Source organism: Rhea pennata, chromosome 2 (assembly GCF_028389875.1).
Source record: "Rhea pennata isolate bPtePen1 chromosome 2, bPtePen1.pri, whole genome shotgun sequence".
Lineage (NCBI taxonomy): Eukaryota > Metazoa > Chordata > Aves > Rheiformes > Rheidae > Rhea > Rhea pennata.
In genome coordinates this window covers 98,630,149-98,648,065 of record NC_084664.1, presented here as the reverse complement: position 1 = coordinate 98,648,065, position 17,917 = coordinate 98,630,149, and the positions used below count along the sequence as shown (strand labels likewise).

The following is a 17,917-nucleotide window of genomic DNA, read 5'->3' as shown; positions in this document are numbered from 1 at the left end:
AAACCATTTTGTGCTCTAAAGAAGTCAAACTGGAATCAAAGCAACAAATTCTATATGTGTCCAGGAATTACAGTTACACACTATTCATGGCATCTCTTGAATAAGAGTTAGTTATGTTAGGAGACTTCCTGTGAGCAGAATCTGAAAACACAATTTTCTGGTGTCTGTGATTGGTTGAAGGTAGAAAGGTGGAGGAGGAGGATGGGGAAAGTCAGTAGAAACACTTTCCCAGTTAACTCCCCCTGGCCTCCATAATTCGTATTTTGTGTATAGTTGTAAGAATTTCCACCATGAGTCCTCTTCACAGTATAAAACTGTCTATCTCCCCAAGACAGACTCTTTAATGACATAACTTAACAGGAATGGTTTATTTGCATCTTTGAGAGAAATTAGAATTGCCGGTACATACCTATCTGGGATTTCCCGGACAGAAATATATCACCAGGCAACTTTTATTTGCTCAGATGTGATGGAGAGCAGCATCTACAGGCACAGCAAGTTTGTCACATCCCAAACGCAGTGGATCACCTGACCACGTGCTTTGTAATTAATCTGAAAACACCACACCAAGACCGCAAACCCTTAAATTCCACATGGGCAAAATTTGGGTGCACAGAAAGGTGATGTGTCAAAAGAAACTCAGGAAGATGGTAGCCCTTGTAGGAATGTAGCGTACTGCAGATAAATCAGACGTAGACAGTTTGAAGTCCCGTTCTATGGGACCAAGTTCTATGTAAAAATTAATTTGACTGCAGATAAAAATTAGCAAAATACAGATTTTTTTGTATTTCTTTTAGAAAAAACTAAATATTAAAAAACGTCTAAGCAGTGATTAATGCTATTGTGTATTATAGCTTTTGGAATATAGTTTAGATATACTATACAATGTACTTTGTTCTGGCTTTCAGAGTAACAGAATTTCCAAAAAAATCATTTACCCTAAAGAGATTTGTTTCCTTTATAAATTAATACTTCCTTGTAGTTAATCATTAGTATTGAAGTGGTATAGAAATAAAACAAATGTTATTGATTGAATATTTCTGTTCTTTTAATAGTTCATCTTTTGTTTAGTGAACAGAATTTGTGTAAAATCACACTCTTTGCATTTGTATTTTGTGCTGCAGACTTAGCAGATGAGATTGCTACTTAAATCAATAAAACTCCATTTGAGATCTTTGCTGTTTTCATTTTAAGCCATGAATATAGAACACTAGTATTCTTGTGTTTCTGTTCTAGTTGTTCTGCAGTGTTAAAGATGGTGAAGATTTCCAGTTGTTTGAGCAAGGTCATCGCACTGCGCACAAGCAAGAATCTCATACCATGGAGGCAGTGAGGCTGGTGGAGTTCAATCTGAAGCAAGTGCTCATGAAGCTCATGACTCACATCTTTGGTGACGGTAGGTTCTTGCACCTTTTTGCCTGGACTGCTGATGCACAGGTAGGAATCCAGTCCTTTGAGACTGGTGTTGCTGCATAGTAAAACCAAGAAGGTTAGAGGTGATATTGATAGCTGGTGTTACTGAAAGAGCCTTTTTTAAAAAAAGAAAAATGAGTATGGTAGTGTATATAGTAATAGTAATAAAAGTTTCAGTTTTATTTTTGACTGTTACATTTTTGTCATAAGTTTGGTCAAAGAGGTCCATTCAAGTATCTTTTAATGTCAGAGTATCTTGCTATTGATTGACTTTTCAGCTGTAATGTGTTTTTTTTTTTTTTTTTTTAATTGTATTATGTGCACAGTTTTGTAAAATCACTAAGGAGAGCCATTCAGGCAGTACACATTCCTCTTGATTTCCTGAATACTGGTGTATACCACGTTGTGTTGAGTCAGACATTCGTGAAGAGGTTTGATGTCCAGTGTGTCAGGGTAATATGGTGGATGTGCATACAGGTGAGGACATGTGCCAGACCTCACTACAGGCTCACATGTGGCAGAAGACAGGTATTAGAGAAGATGTATTATGTAATGTCAACGTGGGTCTTACAATGAGAGGCAGTTCCAACCACAGCACAAGCCTGTGCGGATGCCCCTCTCCCTTGTCCTTGTGAGCCTCCCTCGTCCCCAGCGGGTATGTTGCCTACCAGGCGCTGCCTGGAGGTAGAGAGGAGCTGTGGTGTGACACCTGGGACTGTCTGAGAGCTGGGCACCGCAGTGGGAGGGCGGCAGGCGATGAACAAATCTCATGCTAGCAGCATGGGACTTGACAGGAGAAGACGTAGCTGCATGCACATACTTTGCTGCATATGTGCACAAAGTGCCACGAGCATTACTCTCACGCAAATATATTAAACCTCTTAGCTGAGGGGAGGCAGTCTTTGCCAAGTTAGCACAAAGCTGAAAAATAATTGTTGTTTGGTATTTAGAGTAAGGAAGGGTAATAGATGTCTGTGTGTAAGAATGAAATATTATTCTCTTCTTAGAAATACCTGCTTTCTGTTTCTGTAACTGAGTTTATAAATGGCCTGAGCTAAAATTGATATGTTAATGCTATGTACTGGCAAGGAGGCTGGTCTTCTGAACTGATTCTTTTTTTTTTTTTTTTTTTTTTGAGGAAATACTGGATAGTATTAGAATGTGTGGGATGTGCAGGCTACTTTCAAAGCTCTTTTAAGATGCCTGCTGAATTTACAGTGGTAGTTTCAAGAGTGGATTGATGATAGTATCAAGTCCTATATATGACTGCTTGAATTTTCTTCTGAAATTCTAATGCTGAATTTACAACAACGAGAACTTTTACCAGTTCTATCCCACTTGGAAGGAAATTTTTTTAACTTCCTGACTTTACTTTTTCTTATGATAGTATTTTACTTACCAGCAGCCTTTTGAAACATACAAAATTGGGATCAAAGTGAGTAATAAGAATAGTGATATTTTTAGATCAGTGCCTCAGATGCTCAGGGTGCTGTTAAAGAGAGTATTTTGAGGGAGTTATTAGTGATATCTGAAGCTGTAGTGACATTCTTCTGTTACTGTTGACAGATGCTGCACTTTAAGCTTCAGTATGTTGCCTATTATTAATTCTTCTACAGTCCATACAATGGCTAGACAGACATTTTTAAAAAAATGATTGTAGACCTGCAAGCTGAAAGTAGGTTCCTTCCTTTTATTGCAGGGCTTTTCTGCTTCTGTTCACATGCTCTTTTTCTGAAACACAGAGATGGGGTAATGATTTGAATATGATTGTATCTTTTTTTTCCCCTCCATTCTTGGAAATGTGAAGCTACCTCTCCTTTGCTATCTTGATCTTTTTTTAAGCTGTCAATAAAAACAGGAATTTAAAGCAGTACCCACAGAAACAAGCTTCACACTGGACAGTAGACATTCAAGATGGGTACAGTGCAAGTGACCTGGGGCATGCATAACTAAATTTCTCTTGACAGCTTTCATCTTTTAATTTTCATTTTACTCTCCATTTTATGGTATGTTTTTAAATTAAAAATCTAAGGGAGCTGAGACATGAAAATTATTAAAGCTAAGAATCTGTTTTACTGCATTTGTTGTTCTTTAGAAAAATTGTGTAATTTTTCTTCTTGTGGATATTCTGTAAGGCCTCATGTTCTATTAAAACCAAAAATTTTATTGTTTTTATACTTCACTGTAGTTGTATTCTTTACAGCCCAAACTGTCCACAGAATATTGCAGTTAAGTCACATGTATTCTAGCTGGATAGCATGTATGTAGCTACAGAAAACTACTGAAATGTTGTGTTTTAATAGAGTCAACTCTGTTACCTGCAGGCAGATTGTTTAGATTGAAGATTGAGTTAGATGCAAATTAGTTACGCATAAAGTAGCTTAGGCCTGAAGTTCTAAACTTGGATCGCTGTGCTTCTGCAGTGTTTTTCTGTGACTTTACCAGTTCAGGTCCATGATAGACTGAGGAACTCTGGAGTTTAACCGTCCATTTCACTGACCTTTTTTTTTTTTTAATTTTATTTTTTTTTCCTTTTTCATTACATACCAAATGTGTGTTGCTTTAAGCTTGGTTTACACAATACTTAATGAGCCACTTTTGCTTTAGCTGACTTACTCTGCACTATCAGGAGTACTGAGGACTTCAGTGTGGACTGTACCTGCCAATAAATAATGTAACAAAATTTGCTTAAAAATCACTAGGTTATGGAAGGTCAAAGACTTCATTAAAAGTTGCATCTGTATATTGTCTTTTTATTTTTTTCCTGGATTTGCCAAAGATCTAGAACATGCAGTCATGTGTCCTAAATTCTTGACAATGTAAGACAGTTCCTTTTCTTACATTTTCTAATGGTGTGTGTTGCCTAATTTTGCATTCTGCAAGTGATGTTCTTTCCATTTCTTTCATGAGATCTTGCTGTCAGGGAGTTATTTCAAATATTCAGCCTAGAGATCACCTTTCTTAATTTTCTTCTATTATCTGCAGATACTGCACACACTTTTAAAATGTAAAAATTAACTTGAACTTTCATCTCTGCATTCAGATCTGGCAATGAAGTAATTGTGTCTCATCTAAGTTAACTTGTAACCAGGCTATTCAAGGTAAACTGTTTTAGTTTTCCTCACACATTAGGTCAGTCTTCCCCAACTCCAGTTTTTCCTCTAAGCCTTCTGTAGTTTGCCCAAAGCTTTCTGTACCCCTAGAGATTTGGAAGTAATCTTGCTAAGGCAAAAGGAAAAGAATTACTTTGTTCTGGTTCTGTGATTTGTTGCTCTACATAAACAGGCCAAAATTCACTCCCCTTCCTTCTGATTGCAGACTTACAATTTACTACCCAATACCGTATTTTTTGCCATGACTTCTTTAGAATTGAGGAAAAGCGTAGGTTAGATGTACTTCTGGAGATCATCTGGTCCAATGTTTGTTGAAATCAGGCCTTAGGTTATCCAGGGCCCTGTCAAACCAGGTCTTGAATATTTCCAGCAAGGAAGATAACAGGCACTTTTCTCAGGAATCTATTCCTATAGTTAATTGCTTTCATGATGAAGCAATTCATGCTTTCTTTTTTTCTTGCATCCAGGCAGATTTTTCCCTGGAGCAACTGGTGCCCATTGTCTCTTGTTGTGTCACCACACCAAGACACTTTGTGAGAAGAGTACCTTCATCTTCTCTATAACTACTTTTTAAGTATTGGAAGACTGTGATTAGTTCCCTCCCTCCTCCCTCCTCCTGCCAAGTTTTCTCTTCTCTAGGCTGAACAAAACAGTTTTTTCTGTCTTCCTTCGTATGTCAAGTTCTCCAATCCTTCAGTCATCTTGGTGGCTCTCCACTGGACCCTCTTCAGCTTTTCAGTGTAGTTTTTTGAATTAAGGGCCCAGAACTGGACACTATTCCAGCTGTGGCCTAACAAGAGCCAAGTAGCATGGAATAATCACATCCTGTAATCTGCAGCCTGTGCTCTTGCTCATGCTGCCCAGGATGTGGCTTGCCTTCACTACTAACTCACACTCAGCTTGCTATCTCCTGGGTCCCTTTTGGCAGGGTTACGTCCTAACCAGTCAGACTCTAGCTTGTACTGCAGTTTGGGATTACACTATCCAAGGTGCAGGACTTGATGTTTATCTTTGTTAAACCTCGTGCAGTTCTTGTTGGCATATTCTTCTAGCCTTTTGAGGTCTCTGTGAATGTTGGCTCTTCCTTCTGGCTTATCTACCTCTCTTTCCAGTTTGGTGTCATCTGTAAACTTGGTGTGCATTTAATTTTGCCATTCAGATCATTTATTGAGGTACTAAATATTATCAGACCTAGCACTGACTACTGAGGAAATCTGCTTGCAACCAGCTGTCTGTTCAACTTGGAGCCATTAACCACCACTCTTGGTAGCGCTGCCAGTTTTCTGCCCACATAGCCAGTTTTGTGGTCCACCTATCCTGTTCATATCTTACCAGCTTGCCAATAAGGATGTTCTGGAAGACTGTCAAATGCATTGCTAAAATCAAGGTAATTGATGTTTACAGCGCTCTTCTCATCCACTAAGCAAGCTGTTTCATCATAGAAGGCAGTCAGGTTGGTTGAGCATGGTTTACCCTTGGTAAGTCCATGTTAGTTTTCCCAAATCCCAAATCTGTGCCTGGGAATAACTTTCATGAGGACTGGTTCTGTAATTTTCCCAGAGACTAACTGTTCTATAGTTTCCCTGTTCTTCTTTATTTGCCTTTTTGTAGGTAGATATAGTATTTGCCCTCTTCTTCACTGGGACTTGCCCTGATCTCCATGATCCTCAGTGATATCAGCCAACTATCTTAGCACCTCAAATGAGTCTCATCAGCTCCCATTGACTCATATATGTCCAGTTTGTATAGCTGGTCCCTAATTCAACTCTCCTCTACTATCAGTGGTTCATCGTTTCTCTGTTTTTGTTTCTTGAAATCAGGACTTGGAGACTAGTTTTACATGTGAAAACTGAAGCAAAAAAGGCATTGAGTGCTTCAGCCTGTTGTGTCATTTGTAACTAGCTTGCCAGCCTCAGTCAGCAGCAGGACCTGCATCTTCCTTGTACTTCTGCTTGCCCCTGACTTCCCTGTGGAAACCTATCTTCTTATTCTTGATGTCTCCTGCCATTTTGAGCTCCAGCTGGGTTTTTACCTTTCTAACTAGCCTGAGTAATGTTTCTGTTTGTCTCTTTAGGAGCCTGTACCCTTTTCCATCTCCTACATTTCTTTTTGCGTTTGAACTCTCTCCATAGCTCACTGTTTAACCAGGCTGGTTTTATGTTTTGCCAGCTGTTTCCTGTTTGAGGGGATAGACTGCTCTTGTGCTTTGAGAAGGCTGTCTCTGAAGGTCTCTCAGCTGCTTTGCCCTGAAAGGCAGGCTCCAGGGAATCTCTCATAACAGTTCCATGAGCAAGTTGAAATCTACTTTTCTGAAGTCCAGGATCTTTGTTTTGTAATTTATCTTCCTCGTACCCCTTAGGATCTTAAACTGTGATCTTACGATCACTGCAGCCAACGTTTCTGTTGACAGTCATGTCTTCAAATAAATCTTTCTTATTTGTAAGCAGTAGGTCCTAGTTCATTTCTTGTTATTAAATAACTTATGTCTTATTCTTTTCCTCAGATATACTACTTTCCAAGGACTGTTTTCAGACAAATTCTCATTTTGCTTTTTGCTGACGCTTCTGAGCCTTGTACCTCTCCTATTATTTCTAGTGTTTGCAGTAAATTCCAAGTGTATTATAATGAACACATATAACTAGCAAGCTGTTGCCCTCATTTCTATCTCATTAGGGAAGTTGTTAAATAAGACAGAGCAAATAGTAACTCAGAAAGCATTGCTTTAGTTGACCTTGACCAACTCACTTATGTCTGTATAGTTTATAGTTCATTTACTTTGCTTAACAGTGCCCTGAGAAATATGTATTGTATTTGGTTTATTCATGACTAGGCTCAGGAAATGAATATAAAGCAAATGAGAAACTTTGACTTTAATGGAATCAATGATTGCTGCAGGAAAAAAGGCTATGAAGATCCAATGATCTTTGTGGAGAGATCCACTGATAGATATAAAATTGGATATAGCTTTGCACAACTTTTATGTCCTTTAAGTGACCAGTTCCTGAAAATGATTTAAACTTCATTTGGGGTGCCCAGCTGTTCCACTGATGCTAGTGTTAAGAGACATGTTTTCTTCACAATTCTTTGCTAAAGGTCCTATTTGTACCTAAGAATGGTTTTGTTTATAAGGGATTCTAAAATCCACTCAACTCCTTTCCCCTCACCCCCAAACCTCTGTCCAGAAATGTACCTGCATTTCTGCTTCTACAATTGCCTAAATGTAAGATTTTGCATGTTGGGATATACAGGAAGAGGAAAACCCGTGAAATGCAGAACAATTTTTGCTGTGAAAGTAGCGCTTGTTTGGATCTTTAGGAATTGGATGCTTGACTCCCAGCAAGCAAGATGTGAAAAAGCACACACTGATTTCCTCCTCATCTCCGAAAGTTCTGCTGGCAAAATGCTGACTGGGAGATAGAAATATCAGTCTCAGGTATTTCAGCCGACAGCAGTCTCAGGCGTGGGCTGCCATCATTCACATGTCACTCATGGCAATAAAAATGCCTCATGTTGGGCAGTGGATTATGGCCTCATTAATGGCCAGGTGGCATATGCTAATTGGCATATTTGGGATGTTTCCAGGTAGTTAATATGCAGTTGCTGAGCTGTTCATCCTTTTCCTCTGGAGAGTACTGCCTTTATGATCAGGTCTCTTATCATCCTGCTAGGAGGAATGAATGAACTAAGCAATGGTTGTTTTGAAAAATAGATAAACTTGTAATGAAGTCAGGTGAAGTGTCAAAGGGCTTTGAGCTCAAAGTTAGTCATAGTGATTTTTGAGTGTGAGTTGAAGACGTTCTACATTTTTTAAATTATGTTTTAATATTTTTATTAGATTCTCTTCAAGAAAGTTTTCTCTTCCCAGTTTACATTTTTTAATTATCTACCAAATTCCTAGACACCTATGAGAGGTGGCAGGAGGATGAATAAAACCACACTTTAACTAATATTACCACTGTTGTTAGTTCTCATAGAATAGCTGTTGAATGTATTTAAAATCAAGCACATTGTTCTCATCTTTCTTCTTTTAACTCTGTTGTGATGACATCTCCTTGGCAGAGTGCTCTGAGATCTATGAGTGTAAGGGGGTTTAAAAAAGAAAAATCTTTTATTGAGGGCATAAGGGTCTGGCTAATAACTTCCGAAAAGCATGAGCTAAAGTAGGTTTATGGTCAGCCAGCTCCCGTCTGCTGTAGTGAGATGAATTAGCTGAAGTAATGAAGTGCAGAATACTTGGGAACTGCCACACTTCTCAAGTGGACAGGTTTTAATACCTTCTGTGCTCAGTAGCTTCCACTTCGCAGTTTTTCCCTTTTCCTCCCATAGAATCCCTCTGTAAAAATAATCCTTACGGGAACAAAGAGAATTTCTGGTTAGTGAAGACCATCTGGGTCCCTGGCTTTGTTGCTTCTCTGCTGTGGCATAGCAATGGGCTGCTTTTAATGGTGTGTGTGTAGGGGGGTTGTTTTGTTTGAGTTTTGCGTGTGTGTATGGTGGGGGCGCCTTTGGTCAAGCCTTTCTCATTATGAGACTCAATTAGACTAGCACTGACAGCTACTAGTTTAGCTTAAAATCTGGTAACACCCTTACTTTTGCGTGCAAGCTACATCCATTTCCTTACCTGGATTCATTACTTAAAAATAACAATAACTAGCCATGTTTTCTTCACTCATTGGTGACACGGTGCTTAGACTGTTACGCTCAATTTATCCACTGAAGGACTCCCCTGGACACTGCGACGCAGTGAACTGAGCTCATGTCCCTCGCTAATATAAATAATCCCTTTGAAATAATGAAGTTAATATATAGCTGATGATCAGACATTTTATTAGATTCCAAATTCTATTAAGTGTCTCTGCTTTAAGTCAGATTTGCATGTCTCAATCTTCCAGAATTTCTAGAAAAAATACTTTTTGCCAGGTTCATGTAGAGGATAGTCTGAGAAGAAGAAAATTAAGCCTAAACAGGTAAATTATGTAGGACTACAGAAGCCCTAATGCTCATAGTCCTTTAAATCTTTTGTGTTTTAATTTGCTGAAAATGAGCAAAGTGCTTTATTCTTTGGGAATATGTTGAGCACCAAGACAATATTTTGTTTCTAAATAATAAATGTACCCATTCGTTCTGTGACAGTCAATAGAATGCTGTTAGAAGGCTTAATCTTGCAGACAGCCGAGCACCCTCTGCTTTGCAGTAAAGTCGTACACAGCCCAAAGTCTTAAAGAACACTTGAATATAAACTACAGAGGTATTTCCCAATTGTCCTGGACCTTGTGTAAATAAAATTATTGTCTCGTATGGACATATTTATTAATTTAGAGAACAAGTGAAGGTCAAATTTGTTTCTTCTTGGTGGATTTGTTTTGTTTTTTATTTGGGTTTTTTGTTTGTTTGCTTATTTGCATTTAAAACAACTATCCTTTAAGAAAAGTACCTACATGTATTAAAAGTCAAAATGAAAAAAGATCTTTAAATGTTTTTTATTAAAATTTATTTTAATTAAGAATGAAAACCATAGAAATCCTTTCTTTTTTTCCCCCAAAACTTCATTTTGAAGTAAACAGAGGATTAAAAAGAAAGCATCATCAGAATGCTGTTATTGAGAATGACATGACTTGAATATTCACTGTCATTCTTGCTGCAGTTGCAAATTTTGCAGACTAAATGAAAACATCTCGTATGTATTTAGCTTTATGGAGAGTGCAAAGTTGTACTTCAGGCCTAGGATTAAACTGCATTTGTGAAAAGATCAGGAAATTAAAAAGTATATTTTTAACATACTGTACTATTGTTGATGCATTTCATCTATGTAATATTTTGTATTGTTACACCCATAAACAAGTAGTGAAGTGATTGCTTTAAGTCACAATACAGTTATGAATGGTCTGACTGCTAATATTTCAGTTTTGTGAATTGTGTGCATGAAAGCTATCAGAACACTACTCTATCATTCATGTAATTTTCTGAAGTTTATTCTTAAGAAAATCTAGAAGTACCAATGTACATGTTTTGAAATCTACGTCTCCATTTGAAAGTTCATAGAGTACATCAAAGTACTTTATAACTGTCAGATCTTTTGTTTTGGCTATCTATACATGCATTTGTTAGAACTTATTGTGTATATTTCTGTAGCCATATTTAATATTTCAGAAATGGTCGCAGAAAATCTAACCCTTCAGGCTACAGAAAATGTTTTAATTTGAGAATCTCTCAATAAAAATGGTGTAATTTTATGTTTAAAGTTTCTCTTCAAAAAAGTCCAGGAAAACAAAACAGAGCGGTTAACAGTTATCATTACCTAAACAATCTTTGCTCCACCCATTATTTTTAAAAGTAGGACTGTCTGATTGTTAATGATCATAAAGCAGATTAGAATTTGATTTAACTGAAGGGAAGAGTGGTCTTGAGGGCTAAGGCCATAATGGCAGTTCAGTTCTCGATTTTTAAGGTTCATGTTTCCAAACCGGAAACTCTTGCAAACCTAATGACTAGAAAAATCTCTTTAGAGAAAGAAAACTTGCGTAAATGATTACAAGAACTAACACCCATCAAATATAATGTGGGTCTTGACAGCACCTCTGTATTTGGCAACACTGTCACTGTAGGCCTTGCCCTCTCCTGGCTCTGCTGCCCTACTCTGTGATGCCAGATGTTGCCTAGCGTTCCTCAGTGGTACTTCAGAGGTGCAAAGAGGAGGGGAGCAGAGCAAGTTATGGACTACCGCTGCTCCCTTGCACTTCGCATCCACAGAGAGTTCCACTCTGCGTCCACCAAGCTCCAGAATAGGATATCGGTCCCCTTTGGGGACTCTGTGTGTGCTTGGGCCTTCAGCATGTATGTGCATGCATTAACAGTTCATTTTAATGTTCCTATCTAAACATATATAGAAGGAATCATTTTGTATTTTAAATAGGTTCTGATGGATGTGTATGAAAAAAAAGGATAAAAAAATAGTAAAAAAAAGTTTTACTGATCATCTGCTTCAATGGTCAGTAAAATACCAACAAAAAACTAAAGATTTTACCTTTCCAGTGAGGAGCAGTTGGTCATTTCAAGAATAAGAGAGTAACAAAATTACCCACCTTCCCATGATCCAGGCTCATTTTCATTCTGTGCCAGGTGGATGCTAGAGTCTGACAAATGATTGATTTGGTTTCAAAGTGTGCTTGAATTGCACAAAGTGTTTTTCATATTAGAAAAGACATAGTCATTTTTTTTCCACAAGTTTTACGATTTATTGCCTTGCACAAGTGTTGTAAATTAGTTTGTTTGCTATTTGTTTTGTCTGGATTGCTGTAATTGGTGTCATTAGCTGAAGAGCAAGTTTTACTGATGATTAGAGGGATGGCCTTTTAAACATGCACCATTTGTATTTATTTATTTATTTTTTAAACACTGCTACAGGACTGCAAGTCAGATGGGTGGACTGCTACTTCCCGTTTACTCATCCTTCCTTTGAGATGGAGATCAACTTCCAAGGAGAATGGCTGGAGGTCCTGGGCTGTGGGGTCATGGAGCAACAGCTAGTTAACTCAGGTACTGAAACCCCTTTCCTTCATTCACATCTCTGTTAGCAAACACTTCTAGTGCAGTCAGTTTCACAGTCTGAAATGCCCCCTACTCCCTGGTGAGTACAGTCATCCCTGTTAGCAGCAGCAGCAACAACAAATAGTCCTCAGATGGAAGGCAGACCTTGCATGTGGTGATTTCAACCTGTCAGCTGAGTGAGTGAGCTGGAGCCGGTGAACAAAAAGTTTGTCTTTTATTTTGTGAGGTGAGGAGACAGATAAATCTCAGCGTTAAAAGATAAGCTAATGAATTGGTGCATCTATTTTTCTGTCTTCCAAGAGAAGTCAAGTGCACTTGTAGTTCAGATTTAAGTGTCATAAACAAATAGCATCCCCTAATATTTGGACTTTCAGAATGTTCCATTATCTAAAGCGTAGAGAGAGGAATGTGACATCTTTCATACTGCTGCTGGGTTGTTGGGTAAATAATAGGTTGCTTTCTGGTTTTGTTTTGGTTTGGTTTTTTTGCTCTTCAAGTAGGTTATTTATGAGTTTGAAACTGCACTAAGAGCAGCATCATTTAATTTAGTTGGAATTATTACTGAGAAATGTCATCTAACATGACTTGCCTTCTAAAACTTGCATGTAAGCAGAAAGGAAAGAGAGAAATTTACATTTCTTTCTGATTATTTTCATACTGAGAGTTTTCTGAGCTTGTTTTTCATTGGTGGAGAACAGGCAATTTGCTTAAGTGCAGTGCAGCTGGTAGGTGCTCAGACCTCTGTCAGTCAGTCTTTCAGTGCTATTTATTAGGAATGGAAGCCTTTTGGAAGTGATCTATTTATTTCTTGCAAGTGCTCTTTCAAGTAGCTGTGTTATCTCAGTTAATTTTGTTGCAGTTGCTTTCCTGAGCTATTGTCTTTTAATGTGCTGTAAATTCTTTCTTTGGAAGTTCAAATCTGCTGACTATAAATAGCTCAATTTTCCAAGTACTTAGGGCTACTTGTTTTCTTCAAAGTTTGCATGTGTTTTAATGTGACCATTTGCCTTTTTAAAATGTAAATCCTCTTACCACCGAGTTCCTCCCCAAAGGGTTAATGGTTTATGCTAAAGATATTTCTAGGGCTATCATGTTCATAGTGTGATAAATACAGATTCTGATCAGCCTCAAAAATGAAAGACTATGTAATAGTATTTTAATCAGATGTAATAGACTAATGACCAAGCTTTCTTGCTGAAAAGGTTTCTCTTCTGTTTAAGTTCCTTTAATGTTTGTTAGAAGAGCTAAACTGTGGTCTCAGAGCAATTAGTGTGTGTGTGTGTGTGTGTGTGTGTGTGTGTCTGTATGTGTGTATATCTGTGAATCAATGTGCATGAAACACCAGCAAAAAGTTTTCTACCACAACCAAACCTTTCAGTTTAATATACCTTCAGCTATTTGTCACATTCTGAGTAATGGTCTTCAAAATTATACCCCTTCTGTACCAAAACTTTTGTCCTAGCTGTTTATTGTAATTCTAATCTTTCAAGAAACGCACAAATCTAGTAATTCAAGTTCAGATTTTGAATGACTTTTAGATTTGCATTGTTAATTAAAAAATATGTTACTGATTTTTAAAAAAGATTCTTTTTATTCCATTAACAAGAGATTTTTAAAGGGCTGAAACTCTTTGTCATGGAAGCACCAATCATTTTCTTACTTTGTTGCTGAGAATTGCACTTTGTGTAGCCATGATTTTGTTTTTCTGCTCCCTCCGGTGGCTATGCAAAAACATTTGGCTACAAAAGCTAAGTCTAATGCCTCTTGATGTGACTTTATTGAAGCATTGGAATCTGCTTGCCACAAATGAGGAAGAAGTATGGTCATAATTTGCATTGGCTAACAATTAGTTACTTTGGTTTAAAACAACAATGATGGCAAGGTAAGTTAATGTTTTCAGTCAAGTAACAAGTCAAATGCCAGTCTTCCTTGCTTGCTGCTGCTCCCAGTATTCTTTTCTTTATTGCTATTTTACAGCGGTTTAAATCGCAGTAGGTTCTTGGAGTGCCAGCTTGGTGAAGCCAGGTTTGCTTCTGCTAACCCATAACTTTGAGTGTTATGGCAACAAGCTACCTTTGTCCGGAGTTGAAATTCCAGGCATCCAAAAAGAAGAGCTTCTGTGAAGAGGGGTGAAGGTGAAATTTTTCTTTCCTAGCTCCTTCAGCTTTTATGTTAGCAGTACTGGAGTGCCTTCCAATGCCATCCTAGATTCAAACAGCAGTGATTTTTTAATAGTTCCTTGTTTTGCACCTTTCTGATATCCCTTGTGCCTCCAGTATCCATGATCACTGCTTTGCTTATTATCTTGGTCCCATGCTCTTAAATCTCTTCAAAGCACCAAAACTTTTAGTTGAGTTACATTACTACAGTATTGGTATCAGAGTACAAGTCCAAAGCATGTTGGTTATGTAGGACTCTTAGGTTAAAATAAAACCTTCACTTTTAAACTGGTGCAGATGAGCAAGGAGTAGGATCTTCATCAGCCCAGGAGAGGAGGCCTGTGACTTCCGAATAGCTTTCTGTTTGTGCCTTGGTTCAGAATACTGTCTGCTAACCTATATGAGAGGCAGCATTATTTTCAGTCAGTGGAGAATCATAGGTGAAAGAAGTTGAGATGGACTGCTCAAAAAAACATACTTAGGAAAAACACTTGTAGTTCTCGTCCCCTCTCTCCATCCCCCGACACTTGCTTACTGGTTACAAAATACCTTAACTACAGATAGGTGTACAATGCCTAACATTAAGCATCTAGCCTCACTACTCTGACCCACAATATGGATGTACCTCCTGTGACTAGGGAGTGAACACTGGTCCTATGCCTAGATGCTCTGAATCTTTCCTTTGTTAGATTGTCTAGAGTAGACACTGGGGAATTGCATGTTCCTACCTCAGTCTCTTCACAGGCTCTACCAGAAACCAGCTCAGTAAGGCTGAATGAAAAAGAAAAGTGATCCTCATTTTTTGGCTGGCTAACCAGGTGCTAAAGGAGTATTTCAGTTGTCTTGCTGTGCCAGTTCACAGGCTGAAAGCAGAAAGATCTTCTTCATGGTATACTATACAGCTTACTGATAAAAATTAGAGAAGAAACTGATGAGTTTGCAGAAATTTTAGGGCAAGCTGCAACAGAATGCACAGAAACTGAATGAAGGCTTCTCTACACTGGATATTTCAAAAATACTTCTTTGAATTGATCTTACTGGAATGTATTGTGCCTGTGCACAATTTGTTCTTTGCTTCAAAGAAGTACGAGCTCCAATAAACTAAATAACTAGCAGAAAGACGTTGGTATTTTCATATGGTCCATAGCATTTCTAGTATCTTGCAGTTTTGGATTTTTGACTTATGGACTTTTTTTTGCTTGTTACTGACTATTAAAATACATATTTATGAAATACAATGTTTGTGGCAAAGCATTTCTTTTTCTTCCATAAGAAAACAGTATTTTCCCAAGGGGAAGGAGGATGACTTTTACCTACAAAAGTCTCAGATCCTTCTGCTTTGTGTGTTACAACTTGAATATGAAACACTAGTTTTAAAGCAATCGGAAACAATCACTCAAAGCGTAAGTTGGATGTGCCTGCTGATCTTTGGCAGTTGTAATTTAAAGAGTCTTTGAGGATGCTTCAGCACAGATGATTTTTATGCAATTTTGTTTCATATATTTATAATATATATGTAGTAACTGAAGAAGCTTAGTGGACATGTTAAAAGACGAGGTCAAAGGGGCTGCATGTTAGGCATTAAGCAGCTGTTTCTTTGTGTTGTCAGATGATTCTATCAAACTGGCAGATCTTGTAATGACAGCTCCCTGCCTGAAATACTTCGCTGTAGCTCCTTGGAGGTCAAACTGTGTATGCAGCAAATTTGGATGGTATTGACAGATCATTTAAGATTTTCAGTCTTGAGTGAAGAGTTCCAGTGTAGCTTTACTACCCTATGGAATTGACATTACATTTGTTAAATTGTTATTTTTCAAAACAGAATAGCCTGTTGAAGTCTTCTGATGCCTTCTTATGTTTAGGAAGAAGCCCTTCTTTGATTTCAGCCTCTTTTAAGTAGAATGTGATACAGTCATTTGGTACATGTAAATAGAAATGTGCTGGTCATAGGTAAAAATCATCACATTTGTTCAAAAATACTAAGAATATTGTTCATCATCTGCCTTTCCATTCTGCTATTTTTTTTCTTCTTTTGATGTCTGTGAAGAGCTTCTGTAGTATTCTTTTTCTTGTGCTTTTTAATCGTTTAGATTTCCAGTTTCTGACATGTGTCTGCACAGCGCAGGTGTGATAAAGAACCCAAATCTGAGCAGTAACAAAACAAAACATCTTTTTTTGTTGAAATTTCTCAAATAGAACACTCATTCCTTTATTGTCGGCAAACTTCACTGGTATTTTATGGCATCCTTAACATTTCACATACTTTAAATGTTAAACCACTTTTGGATTTTGCCGAGAGAGGGGCAACCAGCCTAATTCTTAGTCATTCACTGGGTAGTGGGGCTGATCCAGTTTTGTGAACCATTCAGACTTTCTATGTTAACAGCAAGGAAGGTTCCTGCTGTCTTGATGTGTGAATGAGAAAACGCAAAGTAAGAAGAGCTGTAGGTACCATTTCTATTAAAGCCAATCCAGATGTTGAGTGTTTTTTGAGTTGTTCTGCATTCGGGAAAGTCTTCTGCTTCTAACTACATGGAGAATATGATGTCTGACAGTGATAATAACTGTTTTTAAAAGAAAAAGTAAAACATATATGCTACTGCAGTGTTTTATTTAAATTGTTGAAAAAATATGCTGTATTGCAAGGATATACAGAATTGTAAGGAATGATGTTACATGTTTCCCTATGACCAAAAATGCCAAACTAGAGCAACTGTTCGCTGTGGGATGGATAGAGAAGTTCACTATTATAATTTAATATTCATTAAAAAGTATAAAATCTAACTTAGAATACCATTTAACTTTTCATTGTTATGTGCATTCTGTTTGTCATCTTAAACTGTACTGGAATAGGAATGTTGTATATTAATTTTAATGTAAAGAAAAGTTATTTTTACTCTGGTTAATGCTGGAAAAATATAGAAACTTTTATAGCACAGTTGTAATTACTTTCAGTTTTAGGTCCACGGTGAGGATAGGAGACGCAGTAGTAGAGTAGAACTAATATTAGTTGACATAAGACGTTTTTCTGTGCTTTTAGAGACTTTTTTGAGATTTGCAGAGATTGTGCTCATTGGTAGGTGCTAAAGTTCACAGATCTTTTGGGGCTTATATGATTGCAACCTTGGAATACAGGGTATTTGCTTACTCAGAGACTGTGATCGCATAATGTTGCTTAGTACCTGTGAAATTGGAAGCAGTTAGGGTGTGATCCTTTGCTGATTGAAATCAGTGGCAATATTCCCACTGCTCAGTGTTGCACAATATGTTAGCTGGGGGTGGGGAAGCATGAAAATTGAACTAAAGTTTTCCCCAAACCTAGAGACCAAAAAAAGCCCAGTTATTTAAAAAAGGACATTTTAAAGATAATTCCATATTTTTGGCAACTTTTCCTGCTGTTTTTGAACTTTTGAAGTTGTATATACCAGAAGTATATAACCGAAGGATGGCACACCAGATTGCTGTATCCTATTTCTGATAGTTCCCAAGCAGGTACCTTACAAAGAATATAAGAACACTTCCCTGATGTGCTTTTACAGCTGTTGGTATCCTGAACTGAAAATGATACCTTTGTATTTAATACCTCTTGTAGATTTTTTTCCATTAATTTGTTGAGGTGCTTTTTTGAGTCACAGTAAGTCTTTAGCATCTGCAGAGTCTTGTAGAAGAATTTCTGTAACTTGC

The 17,917-nt window shown here is 37.6% G+C and overlaps 1 protein-coding gene across 4 annotated transcripts in view; it reads left to right on the top strand.

The window, feature by feature from the left end:
- FARS2 (phenylalanyl-tRNA synthetase 2, mitochondrial) overlaps positions 1–17,917 on the top strand; it is a 255,244-nt gene that overhangs the window by 66,043 nt on the left and 171,284 nt on the right. For all 4 annotated transcript variants that reach the window (XM_062569999.1, XM_062570001.1, XM_062570000.1 and 1 more), the window contains 2 exons: positions 1,237–1,396; positions 11,931–12,062. In XM_062569999.1, coding sequence (XP_062425983.1) covers positions 1,237–1,396; positions 11,931–12,062 — 292 coding nt within the window. The remainder of the gene's footprint in view (positions 1–1,236; positions 1,397–11,930; positions 12,063–17,917) is intronic.